This window comes from Microchirus variegatus (assembly GCF_963457635.1).
Source record: "Microchirus variegatus genome assembly, chromosome: 21".
NCBI lineage: Eukaryota > Metazoa > Chordata > Actinopteri > Pleuronectiformes > Soleidae > Microchirus > Microchirus variegatus.
Window position 1 is genome coordinate 6,846,214 of NC_139822.1, and position 16,269 is coordinate 6,862,482.

Sequence of the window (16,269 nt, forward strand, 5' to 3'; positions counted from 1 at the left end):
AAAATACAGTGAAGTAAAATGCAATCAATCACTTTATAAGATAAACTATAAAAGCCAAGAATTTCATGCCATTAATAACTTGTTAATTTCCTCATACCATAAACAATTTAATGGTATCTTATATGTTATTCTAATATATGTATATATATATATATATATATATATATATATATATATATATATATATATATATATATATATATACTGTGGTATTCAAAAGTAAATATACTGTGTACATTTTCATGATTTTCTTTTATAAATCATTGGTTGTTTGAATAAGAAATTAGATCAGTCAGATATATCTTAGAGGAGACAAGCACAGTGATATTTGAGGAGTGAAATAAGGTTTATATGATTTATAGAAAGTGTACAATAATTACCAATTATGTATGTATTATGGTGTGAAACTTAAAAACTTAATAATTCCTGTAAGTGTCTTTATCCATACTGCCCAAGGACTATTCATCATGTAAACTAGAGAAAAAGAGATTCAACCTGCTCTGCCATCTGAGTCACAGGAGGAGGTGATGTTTTTAATTTTTAAAATCCTGACCCTTTGGTTTAGGATTGAAAAATGGACATTGAGCAACTGAAATGTATACAAAGAATTGTAGCTCTGGCTTTTCCATCAGTCAAATGTATAATTTTAAGGAATTGGAAAGAACGCAAACCAAACTCCTTCCAACAAATTCACAGATAAACCCATGCTGATGAAAACACAACCTTCTTAGTAGAGGAAACTGACTCTTATACATCAACATCACAAAAGCAACTCATTGTTCTGTTGGTTCTGAACTTCCAGACAGAATCACTGGTACATCAGCAGGGAGGGACAAAGAGCAGGATGACTCAGCAGCACTCAGAGACAGGAGAGCGATTCCTGCTGACTTCAGCAGCATCTACAGCAAAGGTGAGAGCTCAGTCTGTCCATGTGTGCGTCTTCTGACAGTATGTGGGTCAGTAATTTCCACTCAACATACATGTGGGAGTTTTATTTGAGCTGACAATATGGGTTCCAAGTGGGGGGGAGAACTCTTATTGCACCACACTGACGTGCTGGCCGGGGGGATGGGTGAATTAGAAAAAAAAATCAGCTCTTTTTTTCTGTTTGTGCATGTGCAGACCTGCTCCCAGCTTCAGGAGGTCACGAGATCACTAGGGAGTTTTTGCAGGAGGTGGTTGCCATCCTCATGGGTTACATCTGCAAGTCAACTCAGAGGAATACCAAGGTACTCAATGTTTAAAAATAATAATAATAATAATAATAATAATAATAAATAGCAAAACCACTGATTCTGTGTAGCTGCAGAGATAAGTTGTTGATCCGAAACCCCTGAATATAATGAAGTCTGCTGAGAAATGTAAATATCATAGTGCTTTTTACAAGTTACAATAGCCCCAATATACTTGATTTGGATTAATTAGATTACAATAAGATTAAATTAGACTTCATTGATGCCACACTAAACAATACATATTGTATAACTAATCTAATTAATCCAGTCAAGTATATTGGGGCTATTGTAACTTGTAAAAAGCACTATGATATTAACATTTCTCAGCAGACTTCATTATATTCAGGGGTTTAAGATCGACAACTTATCTCTGCAGCTACACAGAATCAGTGGTTTTATTATTATTATTATTATTATTTTTTTTTTTTATTTATATCTGCAGTGTTGGAAATTCACTTGAGCACATTGAAGAAAACCATACAGGCGGGTGGAGAACAAGCAAACTGCACAGAAAGCCAGAACTGTCTTGTTCTGTAAAAAGAGAGTAAACCACTGCCCCATTCATCTATCTATCCAATTTTCTAGCACTTCCTACCATCCTCCACAGGAGGTTCTATGGGGGTGCTGTGCCAATCTCAGCTGACATTGGGTGATAGGTGGGGTCACACCCTGAACAGATCACTGCCCCATTCAGAGTCAAGTAAAGCTTTAATAGAACAAAGAAATCTAAACTGGACATATATCAGAAACAAAAGTAAAATAAACATATAAGAAAATAAAGAGGAGAGTGCCATTATGCACAATATAGACAATATCATTGTACAATAAAATTGAAAACACACCCCACTGCCACACTTTGCGCTTTATGGATACTTGCAGCAGAGTATGGACACATTGTACACAATGTGCAATTAATTAGCAGTTGAAAAACTGCAAAATCAAGCTTACCACCGACAAATCCTGCTACCTGTTCTGTAGGTCCTGGATTTCCACCATCCTCACCAGCTGAAGGAGGGACTGGAGGGCTTCAGTGTGGAGCTGCCAGACCAACCAGAGACTCTGGAGCAGATACTCGTGGACTGTAGGGACACACTCAAATATGGTGTCAACACAGGTAGGTAGGTGTGTGTGTGTGCGTGTGTGTTTGTGTTCACATGTTTTTATGTGTGTGTGGCTATGCTTTGTTTTGCTCGTTGACAGAAGAAAAAAAATGACACCTGCATGTTGTTTTTTTTGAAAGCTTTGTAGAATTATCTCCCAACAGAGATAATCCGATGCAACCTGTGACAAGACAAGGAGCATCTTTTGAAGTTATATTTTTGGTTTAGGGTTCACATAGGGCTGGGCAATATGGCCTCAAATCAATATCACGATATATCGAGCAGCTCACCTCGATAACGCTAAATTACTCTCTAGTCTCCAAACACCACAAAAGTCTCAAAAAACACCAGAAAAAGTCGCTACATATGTCGCGAGTCCCTTATGACAAAAAAAAGGTTGCTAGGAGGAGTTGGAAAGTCGCAAGATTTAATGACAAAGTCGCCCAGTTGGCAAAACTGCTACCGCGGCCGCTTCGTCTTTTCCTCACCGTCTCTTTCCCTTCTTGTTACAATCATCGAATATATCGACATGGGCAAAATGACGTTGATTATCATCGTACATTCCGACAACGATACATTTTTGATATATCGCTCAGCCCTAGGTTCACAAATAAGGAAACACTTATTATACTATAATACATAATACAGTTAGATCGATACTTGATATTTTGGATCCAGAAGGAATAGACTTCCAATATTTGTGTCAAATGGATTCTCATTATAAATTAAGCAGTGTTGGACATGCTTTTAATTGTGCCATAGTCATAATTAGCCATCACATCAAAAAAAATGGCTCCATGCTATTTATATTTTTGGTTTACCCCAGGCTCTGATTGGCTTCTTTCTGGCAAGGAATGAACACAATAACTCTTAGGGTCATTAACTAACTCAGCAAACTAACTCATACAATGTTCTCCTAACAAGTGATGAATTTCCCTCTCACTGTGGCTTCGTTCAATATTCCTTTATTGTCATTTTTTATTATGTACTTTAATTCCCTAAAATACATGAGATCAGATAGCAATATGAAATAAATAGGCCCCCAGTAAAATGTTTAAAATATAAAGTACTCAAATGTTTATTATAAGGGTCTTCCATTAGTGCATCGTATTTCATTAAAACATTGCAGGGTTAGATTTAAGTTAATGTGGGAAAGGGGAACTTTAACTAATTGCCCTTTTGACATAATGTCTGACCTTTGTTTCTCCAGGCCATCCCCGTTTCTTCAACCAGCTGTCCTCAGGTCTGGATGTGGTTGGTGTTGCTGGTGAATGGTTGACTTCTGTGGCTAATACTAACATGTAAGATCTCATCACCAGTTGTGGAAATGTTGACTTTTAAAAGTTGTCACCTTTAGACAATATGTAACATATTTGTCCAGTACACTCTTAGAAATAAGGGTTCCAAAAGTGTCTTTCTACAAGGGGCTGAGGTTCTACCTGGAACCTAAGCCCTTGTAGCCCTTTGCTTCTGAAAACTCTTTCCAGAAGAAAGGGGTTTTCAAGGGTTCTTGGTAACACTAATGGTTCCAGTAAGAACCATTTTGATCCAGAGAACCCTTTAAAACCCCTTTGATGAATAAAGGGTTTTAAAAGGGTTCTTGGTGGAACCCTCCAAAAGGGTTGTTGATCCTAAATGGTAAAAAGGTTCTACATGGAGCCAAAAAGGGTTCTCCTATGAGGACTAGCTGAAGAACCTTATATGATTCTACTTAGAACTTTTATTTCCAAGAGTGTAGTAAATATCCATTTTGTAGAAGTCTATAAATGGTTTGCATTTCTATAGCACTTTTCTAGTCTTGATGACCATTCATGACTGACTTCAGAAGTATTTTAGCCCAAAAGACTAAGGCCCTTGCATACTTGAGTACGAGTGGAGTACATACTCGTCAAGTACAGGAGTCCACGAGTACGATCTCTTTGGCCGTTTCTCAAAACCCAAGTATGCCAGTATGTACTTGCTTACTTGGAAAGTACATACTTGAAAAAAGTACGACTGAAGAACATACTTGCCAAGTACGGGAGTACACGAGCATGATTCTTCAATTGGAACAGCAGAACCGTACTCACTGCTCGCGTACTTGAGAATTATAACAGAACTTGGACTGAGGCTGATGACGTTTTCACTAGTACGGGACTAAAATGGCTTCCAAAACAACACTGTTTCAGAGTACATATTTTTATGACGCCACCATAAACATCTTTCCGTTATCCACCACTCCACCCTCCCTTCCCCTTCACAAATGCACATGGCATTTGTTTTCAGGGGAAGCTGTGAAACCATGTCCATACCAAAGGAAGAACCACTTCCGCTGAAGAAAAAAACAGCAACAGACATAATGGTAGCAAGCACCGTTACAACGCCCTTACAACAATGCACAGAGGATAGAATTTATCCCAAAGATACTTAAAGTGCAACAGCTAGAATGTCAGATCCGCTGGGCCCAAGTTGACGCATCCACGTATGTTGATCCTGCCTGAGTCAGACAGTCATTTTCGAAATTTTCTGCTAGGGTGTGTGCACAGTGCAGTGAAGCAATTTGTGTTTCTTCCAAGACACAAGACTTTGGGAGACCTCCTGATTCTTTTTTTTTTTTTTTGGTTTTCTACTAACAGAGGGCTCAGGGGAGAGAGACAGCCCCCACTCTCCTCGCAACAAGATATTTAACCATCACAATGACTGTAAAGCTGTCCTATCCTATATAGTTGTGCTTTAAAGACTTAATAATACACTACAACTGTGTATGTCTTTGCTAGGTTTACTTATGAAGTGGCTCCTGTTTTCACCCTTATGGAAGAGGTTCTACTCAGGAAGATGCATAGCTTGGTGGGATGGTCTGATGATGAAGCAGATGGAATCTTCTGTCCAGGTAAGAGGGTAGAATGAATAAACTGGAAGAGTTTAATTTATTGATAACCTTAACCTTTAGCTTTGCCTTAAAATATATCAACAGTTCAGCAGCTGTGGAAAAAAAAAATGCTGATTCTGTTCAGACATCATAAACTAGTGTTGCTGAAAATATAATTTTCTTTCTTCCAGAGATTCTTGGATTTCTGTAAGAAACTATTATATGGCATCTTCACACTGTGAACAACAAACAAACCACTACTTGTCCATTAACTGTGTGATTTGTTTTCGAAAAGGAGGCACCATCTCCAACTTGTACAGCATTCTGGTGGCCAGATATCACTTCAACCCTGAGGTGAAGACCAAAGGGATGGGAGCTCTTCCTCCACTGGCTCTCTTCACATCCGAGCATGTAATCACACTTCACATACACACATCAGCCACCAATCCGTGCATTTAACACCTGTAGTTAAAACACACATAGGCGATTGGGTACTTTACTTGCTTGCCTAATATGTGTACTCAAATGGTAAATATTTATATAATTCTTTTCTAGTCTTGATGACCACTTGCATCTATGTACAGTTCCTTTTCTATCACTCATCTTTCATACCCACTCACACGCTGCCGGCACAGCCGTCAGGAGCAATGTGGGGTTAAGTGTCTTGCCCAAGGACACATCGGCATGTAGACTAGCGGAGCCGGGAATCCGACACGCAACCTTCGAGTTGAAAGACGACTCACGCTACCACTGAGCTACCTTCGACTAAATAAGGTGACTGTGTGGTCCTCCGCTGCTGTAGCCAATCTAATTTAATATTACTGACGAAAGGTGGGTTGTTAATTAAATAATTTTAAATAATAAACTTTAAAATCAGTCTAAATAATCACTGTAATCGTCTATAATATCATATCATATAATATAAAGATATCCCAATTGAACAGTAATGAAGTTATGAATCCGAGCACTGACCCTCTCACCCCCGTTTGTCACCATATTCATTTGTAGTTTGGGCGTTAGATGTGGACATGCATGTGAAGATTTTGAAATGTCTGTGAAACATGTTGTCTCGTCAGTCTATGCCCATGTAAAATGTGTATCATTGTATCCACTGCATTTTTGGGGGATTATAAAACAAACATTCATGGAAATAGTGCTTTCACCACACAGTCCTCCACTAAAGACTGAAAAATTGTTAATTCAGAACCCTGATTCCTTTGTGATGTGTACTGATCATCTCTCTATTCACCTTTACTTGGCATGTGCACCTGGGAACATCTTCTTGCCTGAAACAAACAGTAGAGCAACTTCACTGAGTTTGAATGAAAAGCTTTTATATTCATTGTGTGTGTGTGAAGAAAGACAATAGGAGATGAAAGGTTTTCTTTTTACCCCTTTCAGAGTCACTATTCAGTGAAGAAATGTGCAGCCGTGCTGGGGATGGGCAGTGACAATGTGTTCGTGGTGAAATGTGATGAACGGTGGGTAAGGCAGAAACTCGCGTGTTAAAAGTCAGTGTGTTGCATGACAAAAGGCATGTTTGCTCACCTGTTCCAGCTTTATGTGTCTTCATACTGGTCAAAAAACATCCATTTAAACCGGAGTGCAAACCAGTAGAAATGGGTTTTATCTGCATTCACTCCAGGGCCAGTGAATGTGGTTATGTGACGCAAACACGTTATTTCTTCTCCGTCTTCTATCTGCACTGTACATTATTGTGATAGTTTTTGTACTCTGTTTGTTTCTATGTTATAGTTGGGATTTGTTCAAATTACAAAAACAGCTATATTATATAGACAAAAACAGAGACAGAATGAAGCGAGCTAGAGGAAATAACGGGGAAATAACGTATGTTTGTTTATGTTTTGTGCCGTTTACATGAATGTGAATATTTAGTGACTTTACAGACCCCTACAATTTTTATTTTTTTATTTTTAAAAGACGCGACGAGCGACACATCTACAGACTTTCCGTCATAAACCTAAATACTTTACGAGAAGGAAATTAACAATTCTGGTGCATGAGTGAGATCCATCTAACTGTATTTACTGTGGGGGGAGAGTCAGACACACACACGCAGAGCGCACAAACACACACACACACACACACACACAGAGTGCACATACACACACACACATACACACGGTTTCCATGATTTTAGAGGACCTTGCATTGACATACATTAAGTGCAATCATAAACAAACTTTGCGGTGCGAAGAAGATTTTTTTAATGCAAATATTTTTGCTGTACTATTTTTGTTGGTGAGTTATATGGACATTATTCCTGCTCCTTTGTGACATAATATTAGGAGGATTTTATGGCCAGTTGCTTTAGATTTATTACATAATGTACCTTTAAATTTTACAAAAGTAACAAACTTACCAAAGGCAGCAGTAGATGAGCTGTTCCAGTGGCCCCATGGTTAACATGATGGCCGAGTCCTTCACAAATTCCAGTTTCAATTCTGAAAGGTTGTCCAATGGAGAATTAATGTGTCAAATGTATTCTTACCATATTGTAGATTCTAGACAAACCTAAAAACAGTTTTCCTTGCCTTCCTACTGGGAGAACATGTTTACAGTGTGCATCTTCTTCAGTGTGGTTCTCAGTGCTGAGAGCACAGTCAGTATCGCACTCTCACCCTTGACCACTTTATCCTCCACATGAGGGTCACATGGGGGTGTCAGTGTTTCATAAAACTATGTGACTTTTTGTTTCTTTGTAGCTGTAGTTGGACAATAAGTTGGGGTTAAAATATGTGTTGCTGTTGCTGAGGATCTTCCATTTTCTCTTTTGGTTCTCAAAGGGGGAAAATGATTCCGACTGAACTCGAGTCTTGCATTGTTAAAGCTGAAATCAAGGTAGGAATAATGAGCAAAAACAGTAACTTTAACCAATTTGTATTTTAATATTGTAGTGTGTATGTTTTGTTGATTTTTGTTGTTGGGGAGAACTTTCCCTTGCATTAACTTTAAATTTACCATTAACTTTAAATCCGGTCAGTGTTACCTGGACATTTTTTTGCTCCACTCACACTGTTTGCTTTATTGACAACGCAGCACAACACTGGCACTGTTAACTTTATTAGCAACACAACAGCAGGGGTGTGACGAGATCTCGTGCCACGAGATTAAACCTCGGCGATATTTCTTGTCGCGTTAAAAATCAGAGCCACAACAATAACAAGAGACATAGGTGTTTTCATCACAGCAGATATGAGACCGTTTTCTGTGGTAGAAAATAAAGGATTGTAGTAGATGTTGCACACTGTAGTGCAACATCTGGAGGAACAATCTTGCTGTATTGGTGTTTAATTGTTTGGTTCCTTGCTTCCTTGTTGTAATGATGGAGAACGTTTAGTTGAAGAACTATGTGGGTTGATGAGGGCGGGGGCCAAAGACTTGGAGGAAGAAGTTTATTAAAAGCTCATCCTTACATCATACATGTAAAGAGTTACACATTTCAAAATGCATGTGCAACTTGCTTAAATAAATCTGATTTATTTAAGCAAGTTGCATATATTATATGTTGTCATTGTCATTTTCTTAAAATCTCGTCCTGTCTCGTGCTCGTGGACCCAATATTGTAACTCGTCTCATCTCGTGAGCTGATTGTATCGTCACACCCCTACACAACAGTGATTGCTATAAGGAACTCTATGCTCTAGGCTTGATCAACATTGCGTGAACTCATTTGACAATGCTTTTAATGTACTTTTTCCACACACTACCATTTAAAACTTGTCAAAATATTACAACATTCATCCATTATTGGTTCTCCACAAAATGTGTCTCACTTAAATTTGATTTGTCACCTGTATGTGCACAGTAATAAAGTAGAGACTTCTGGTGATTGTCATCTCTCTTTTTCCAGGGTTTGGTTCCATTCTATGTGAACGCCACGGCAGGAACCACAGTATTTGGTGCCTTTGATCCTCTCAGTGCCATTGCAGACATTTGCCACAAACACACACTCTGGATGCATGTTGATGTAATGTCCCACAACTCTTTGTCTCGTTGCCTCTTTCTCTCACACACAACCATAAATGTTTGCCTGCTTCTGTCCACCAGATGCACCAGGTTGAGGGTCTAGGGTATAGTTAGTTCTGATGTGCTCACAGTAAGAGGGCCCCAGTTTCAATCCCATTTTGAATCCTGGTTGGACCTGGCGTCTTCTGTGTAGAGTAAAGCGTGTATCCTGCCTCTCACTTAGTGTCATCCCAAAGTGTAATTGTTGGGAATTTTTGTGGAATTAAATGTGAATGTGTCTGTGGAGTGTGAAATGGTATGTTGATAACTGCACGTAAGAGCAGGTTGTTCATTGTCCGTTTTATGCCTTTGTTCAAATTGCAGTGAGCTAAAATGAAATAATAATAAGGACCACTCCTATGACACAGTTTTCTTTATTAGTATTACTGTATACTTTATATACTTTATTAGCAACCCTCCACTTACACTGATTTCTTTATTAGGTGAACTACGGTTTACTGCTGTGTTCTCACATGTGCTCACTGCATTCTACCATATGTCCAACAAATGTATACAGCAGTATAAATATACTCTATATCAGGGGTTCTCAAAGTTTTGATACCTGAGGACCAATTTAGGGACCCAACATTGGACTGAGGGCCGCCAAAGGAAAAAAAAAAACAGAAAGAAATCCCATTTGTAATAATTTTAATGACCAGATTGCAGTTCTACAGTTTGCACTTATTGGTCTGTATCCAGTAATGTCCAATAAACATTTAACACGCTTAGTAGCTCCTGGATTAAAACTATCAACTGTAATTCATTGCGGGCTGCCAGAAATGTTTCTGAGGGCCGCCGTTGGCCTGCGGGCCGCACTTTGAGAACCAATGCTCTATATCTATATAGACATACACTCTTTTTGTATTATGTAAAGTGATAAACATTCATGAACTCTGTCACGCATACCATATAACAGATATATATATATATATATATAATTAAAGAATCAGCATATTGAGCTTTCTTCTTTTGACTTCTCTTTTCATCCATGTCTTCACAGGCAGCGTGGGGTGGAGGCCTGCTCATGTCAGAGAGACACAGCATGAAACTTCAGGGCATCGAACAGTAATGACTTTAACATACACAATATTCACTCGAGCACACGATGACGTAACTCTGCACGTTTAAAGGTCCCATTTGTGAGAGTTGTGACATTTAATGGTAAGACTCCTCCACTCAACCCTCACTTTTTCAAGCTCATCAGGAATTACGGTGACCTTTGCTTACAAGAAAGAATGTTGTTGTCCTCCACCAATGAGGTATATGTTTTCACCGGGGTCTGTCTCTCTGTTAGTGACCAATATAACTAGAAAAGTCACAGACGGATTTGCATGAAATTTTCAGGGAATGTCCACAATGGGACAGGGACAAGTGATTAAATTTGGCCGTGATGCACACACTATCACTGGTTACTGGTGTATTTAATAGGCATTGAGCTGCCTTGGCGGACCTCTGTGCTGTGCTTTTCTAGATTTTCTTTGTTTCTGTAGTAAGCCTTTATTTTTTAATAACATAAAATGCACACTCTGAATAGTAGAAACTGCTGGTGTGAGATGACAGCTTTTGTAGAGCAAAACCCGTGCACAAAGGCTTATTCTAAGGCTACAAAACCTAAATTTATGTTATACACTAAACTTATGGATTATATTACATGCAAACACCACAATATATTCAATTTTGGTCAATAAGCCTTCCTAAATAGTACACATTGGAACTTAAACAGCACAGTCTGAGATCAATCAGTCAGTACTGAACTTTTCTTTTTTTTTCAGAGCTTGTTCTGTAACATGGAATCCTCACAAGTTGATGGGAGTCCCTTTGCAGTGCTCGGTCATACTGGTCAAGAAGAGAGTAAGACATTATTCTATACTCTTCACTTTACATGTCACATAATAGCCTCCCTGATCACTTTACTGTAACTGCAAAAAAAAATATTTTTTATTAAAAACAACCAAGGGGTTTGGAGGCTTCTGCAGTTGAAAGGTGAGGCAGGGGTGCAGGCAGAGCTCTGAAAGGGAAATTGCCAGAATTTATCGCCAGAATGTGGTCAGTGACCACAGTCATTGATTGGTCCAGTCCTTATTTCATGCCAGAATGAGGTTAATATTTGTTTATATTTTACTCTATAAGGATTGCTGTGAAATGTGTTTCACAAACTGGACCACAGTACTCTTTCTCACCTGAAGAAGTCAAAGAGGAGCCTGGTAACTGAAGGCTCTGCATTCCATTCTGCTCTTACATTCTCTGGGAACCACAATTAAGACTGTATTTTGGGACCTACGTAAGTGATCTCTTAAGAGGATAAGGTAAAAGTAGTTCTTTCTGGTAATGGGCCTGATCATTAAGTACTTTGTACGTGAGGAGGAGGATTATAAATTGAATTCTAAACTGTACGGGGAGCCAGTGTAGAGAAGCTAACACTAGAGTGGTATGGTATCTCTTTCCTGTCAGAACTTGTGCTGCAGAATTTTATGATTATGATTACTAATAATTAGTTAGTAACAATTCCGCTCGTTGTGTGAATTGTTGGGTTTCTCTGCTCTGCATGATGCTGTCTATGTATAGTGCCTTGACATGATGTATGATGTCATTTGGCGTGATACAAATAAAATGTACTTTAATTGACTTGATATGGAGGAGCTCTGTGAGAAACTGAGGGGCAAGATTGTTGATGGCCCTGAACGATACGAACAGCAAATGCAGTGAAAACAAAGCAGCAGCAGCCCAATGAAGTGGTTAAAGGAACCCCTTTTTAGCATCAACAGACACTCGCACTCACGAGTGGTGGAAGGGAAAACGGGCTCCAGGCAGCCGCCAGCATTTACCATACCAAAGCAGCGCACACTGGGAGAATGGAGCAGCACACCAACACGTGTGTTCCCTGTCAGGAACGCAACCTCTGACCTGGAAGTGACACAGGTGACAATGGGAGCACAGCGGGGGAGCCGGCGAGCAAACTACGGGTTATGTACCGTCGCACCTCAATGATTAGTGGAAATAAGAAACAGGAACCATAGCAACCGAACAAAAAGAGCGAAGGGGGAAAATAAGACCAAACGCTGATACTGCTACAGTCGGCATTGATCTTTATTAAATTAGAATGTCTATCTCCTTTAACTCCTTCTTTAGTAGGTCAGGGGACAGACAGACTGGGGGTTTCTATCCATAGAGTTTGACTGCAAAAAGTATGCATTAATGTATTTATTTTCCTCCCCACATTTGTGAAAGACATTGATGCGTACCTGTAACAGGTACCTCTGACCAAGGTGCTCCTGGCTACTGTAGCCTCTGCAAGGTCAAAATACAGGATTCACCTGCAACAAGAACGAAAGAAGAAAGACTGCCACACAGCCTCAAAATGAAACCAGCCAGAGATGAATTTGAAGAGCTGAAATTGAACAGAAAGGTCGTAAGAAAGGTGTGCAACGTGCCGCAGAAAGATGCCGATCAGCTCGCAGAGCAGGCAGACGGAAAATCAGGATCATTAATTGCCCAACTGATCACCAAGTCCAACACATTGAGAAGAAGACAGTGCGCTAAGGACAGGAACTGAGGAACATTGTCATGAGTTCTGATGTTATGTATTTATATTATTCACCCTGTTGTTTCATGAAGTTATCCTTTGTGGTCGAGTCAAAGTGTTACATGCTGTAACACCGTCCTTTGTATGGTTGTATGCTCTACAGATTTAATTGCAAACTAAAACTGTTTTGTAAGTTAAATATGTGTCGCTGATAATCTAAACCTGACATTTGAGTGATGGCTGCCATTAACTGAAGAGCCTTTTTGATTATCTGTGATCTCCCATGTCTTGCTCTTCCTCTGCAGGGTCTCTTACAGCAGTGCAATGAGCTGGGGGCTGAGTACCTTTTCCAGCCAGATAAACCGTATGATGTGACATATGATGCTGGAGATAAGAGCATCCAATGTGGTCGACATGTTGATGTCTTTAAGTTTTGGCTCATGTGGAAAGCAAAGGTAATATTTGACATGACTCATGACGTGCCAACAGCTCACGTCCCAAATTGCATATCACCTTTTACAATGCAAAGTGCATAGCTTGTTATTGCACAGTATCCATTAATATTGCACATAACTCCTTCATGTTGCCCACTGTCAATGTATACTGTACAATTATATTGCACATAGTCAATTTTTTTGCCTGTTTCAATGTCTTGTGTGTCAGGGCTCAGAGGGTTTTGGATCTCAGGTCAACAAATGCTTAGACAATGCTGAGTATCTGTATGATCAACTGCAGAGGAGGACAGACTTTGAACTGGTCTTGAAAAACAAAGTAAGCCTGTTTTGTCACACTTATTTATTTTAAACCTTGCTTTGTCATCACCACCCCATCATTTGTAATGTGTATGTCCTGTGTCTTTGTCACACAGCCGGAGCACAGTAATGTATGTTTCTGGTACATCCCTCCCAGTCTGAGAGGCCTGCCAGCTGGACCTGACCGAGATGAAAGACTCCATCAGGTCAGTAGTAGACTAGTTGTATTGTTCCATGTAAAATGCTTTCCATATATTGTTCCCTATAAAATGCTCTCTCTGCAGGTGGCTCCCAGGATCAAAGGCAGGATGATGGAGAAGGGCTCTGTTCTGATTGGCTATCAGCCTTTAGGAGCCAGAGTCAATTTTTTCAGGTGTGTCTTCTCCAATCCTGCTACACAGCGAGAGGACATTGACTTCCTGCTGGACGAGATTGCAAAACTGGGTTACGACCTCTGAACTCTCTTGTTATGGTCATGTTAAATGAGTAGATTGTGTGTGTGATTGAGTATGCAGTTACATCTAACTGTGCACTTGAGAAACATTTTCAACCTTCAACTGATTGGGCTCCTATTTACACCCATTGTCTCTCTAGCTATGGGTTATTTTATGTTTGAAATCAGCCTATAAAAGGCAGTATGTTTACTATCTCTTAAATGCTATAAATCACACACCTGCTGTTCATGTACATGTTGTTTTGGCAGCATTTAAATTTTTCAAAGAACCAAAAAAAATGGGGGTTACGTGCCTTGTCCAAGGACACATCGGCATGTAGACTTGCAGAGCTGGGAATTGATGTTCTTCTGACTTAAAGCTACACAATGTAGGATTTCATCCTTCAAATAATGTCTCCAAGATTATTTCGATGGTACAGAAACTTACAACAGGGTGAATGTCACCTCTGTCAAACCCTGAGCAGGATCTGCATTGCCTGTATTGGCACTTTGGAACTTCTGGTTTCCACAAAAATAACTACATTTTATTTTACAGCACATCACAACCCAATCATTCATAAATTAAGTGACACAAAATGCATACAAGGAGCAATACTGTAGAGTGTTCACTGGAGGCAGAGAGCAAATTCCTTAAGAGTGTATGAGGGATTATTATTAAAATGTCAGTAATGCTTTTTCTTTTATAGATAGACAAAGTATTTCATTACACTTTACCTTTCAAATATAAACCCATATTAAAATGTTTCTTGTGTCTTTTAATGTGGCAGCACACTGAATAAAGTCTATCAATATGTAGTTGTAACTGTTGGGCCTAGCCATTGTAATCTGTTGCGGCCTACTGTGAAGTCATAAATGAAGATTCCACCCCACCAGAGGGTCCAGTCTGTGATGGAATCATTCCCCACAAGCCATTGCGGCATATGACGTCAACGGCAGGCAGCCGTTCACCCATTGGTGGAAATTCTTGGAGGGTTGTACCCCCCAGGGGAATCTTTAAAATTCACAGACAGGCTCCTCCCCAGTCTCTTCCACCTTACTGTCAGCGTGAGCAGACATATATGTTTTAGGAGAGAATCAACACCCCGGAGATCTACGTTCTTACTGGCCGAGCTTTGAAGATTCTTCCTTTGTCTATTCCTTTCTTTTGTTTTTGATACAAGGATCCCGTGAATAACTCCCTGCGAGTTATTCCCCGTTATACCTGCAGAAGAGGACAAAGTGATTTGAACACATGTGATTTGTTCCTAACTACCTTCGGCGAGCTGTCCCTGTCGTTGGACTACGCATCATACAACTACACGAGCTGCAACGAAGCACCCGCTAGCCTTTCCCGTTACCTGCATTGACCGAAGGACGGATCGAACCGCATGAAGCGGCACCCCCCCCCCCCGGAAGAGCTGAGCGACGAAATCTGAGCACGAGCGCCATCTCGATTGACGCCATTTTTACATGACCCATTTTTGTAACCCGGAAGTGGGAGGAGTGTCGCCGTGACAACCGTCACATCAGAGATCCCTCCTTCTTTTACCTTTCCCGTTTCCCACGCTATCACCAGCTGCCAAAGAGTGACACACCCACCTTTTCTTTGCACACACACACACACTTCTGCACTCATATCCATGCCCTTTTCCTGTATATTTGAACAGTTTATCAGTAGTTACTTTAGATTAAGGGATTGATGCGTTTTGTTGTTTTTGATCAATTTAATACTTTAGCTAATACATTTTAAACCTTTATCTTAAAAGTACTGTTTCTGTCTTTTGTGCTTGCTTGTTTGTGACAAGGGTAATTGAAAGAAGCCAGTGCACAACCTCACACCTTCCCTTCTTAAAGGTCATAGAGTGGTCCTGTTGCACATGTTAGTTATGGAGGTCTACTTACATACATTAACTTGTTTTTATGGTCAAAAACCTCCTAGTTGCTGAAAACGAGCCGATAGAAATCCTTCTTTTCTGACGCTGTGCTGAGCCGCAATATTTCAGACATAAATATCACACCCAGAAGACAGAGTGTGTTGTGATTGGCCAGCCAGCGTAGAGCCTTCCCAACTGTCTTGTGATTGGCCAATACCCAGAGTGACATATTCAGCACACCCGATAGAATTCCTCTTTTCTGGCACTGTTCCCCAGCTGCAATATTCAACAAATCTCACCCCTAGAAGACTTGACTAGTGCCCGGAGCAGGAGGATCTGCTGTTCCACTGTTTATGTAACCGGGTTTTTTCATCTCGCTGAGCCCCCAATAAAATACAGCGTTCTCAGCAACTGCTGAACTTTTACTTTCGAAACTTTAGGGCTTCATAAACAACGTAAAGATGCAGATACACTC

General features: G+C 39.9%; 1 protein-coding gene across 1 annotated transcript in view; it reads left to right on the plus strand.

The window, feature by feature from the left end:
• The window catches only part of gad3 (glutamate decarboxylase 3), a gene marked incomplete at both ends in the record, with an annotated part of 28,411 nt that extends 14,466 nt beyond the window's left edge, over positions 1 to 13,945 (plus strand). Inside the window, 15 exons of the mRNA XM_083907808.1 lie at positions 770 to 910; positions 1,123 to 1,229; positions 2,214 to 2,349; positions 3,546 to 3,636; positions 5,092 to 5,204; positions 5,479 to 5,594; positions 6,585 to 6,664; positions 7,991 to 8,045; positions 9,058 to 9,174; positions 10,213 to 10,277; positions 10,985 to 11,063; positions 13,041 to 13,190; positions 13,399 to 13,506; positions 13,604 to 13,693; positions 13,772 to 13,945. Coding sequence (XP_083763934.1) covers positions 770 to 910; positions 1,123 to 1,229; positions 2,214 to 2,349; positions 3,546 to 3,636; positions 5,092 to 5,204; positions 5,479 to 5,594; positions 6,585 to 6,664; positions 7,991 to 8,045; positions 9,058 to 9,174; positions 10,213 to 10,277; positions 10,985 to 11,063; positions 13,041 to 13,190; positions 13,399 to 13,506; positions 13,604 to 13,693; positions 13,772 to 13,945 — 1,622 coding nt within the window. The remainder of the gene's footprint in view (positions 1 to 769; positions 911 to 1,122; positions 1,230 to 2,213; positions 2,350 to 3,545; positions 3,637 to 5,091; positions 5,205 to 5,478; positions 5,595 to 6,584; positions 6,665 to 7,990; positions 8,046 to 9,057; positions 9,175 to 10,212; positions 10,278 to 10,984; positions 11,064 to 13,040; positions 13,191 to 13,398; positions 13,507 to 13,603; positions 13,694 to 13,771) is intronic.
• Between the last annotated feature and the right edge of the window lie 2,324 nt (positions 13,946 to 16,269).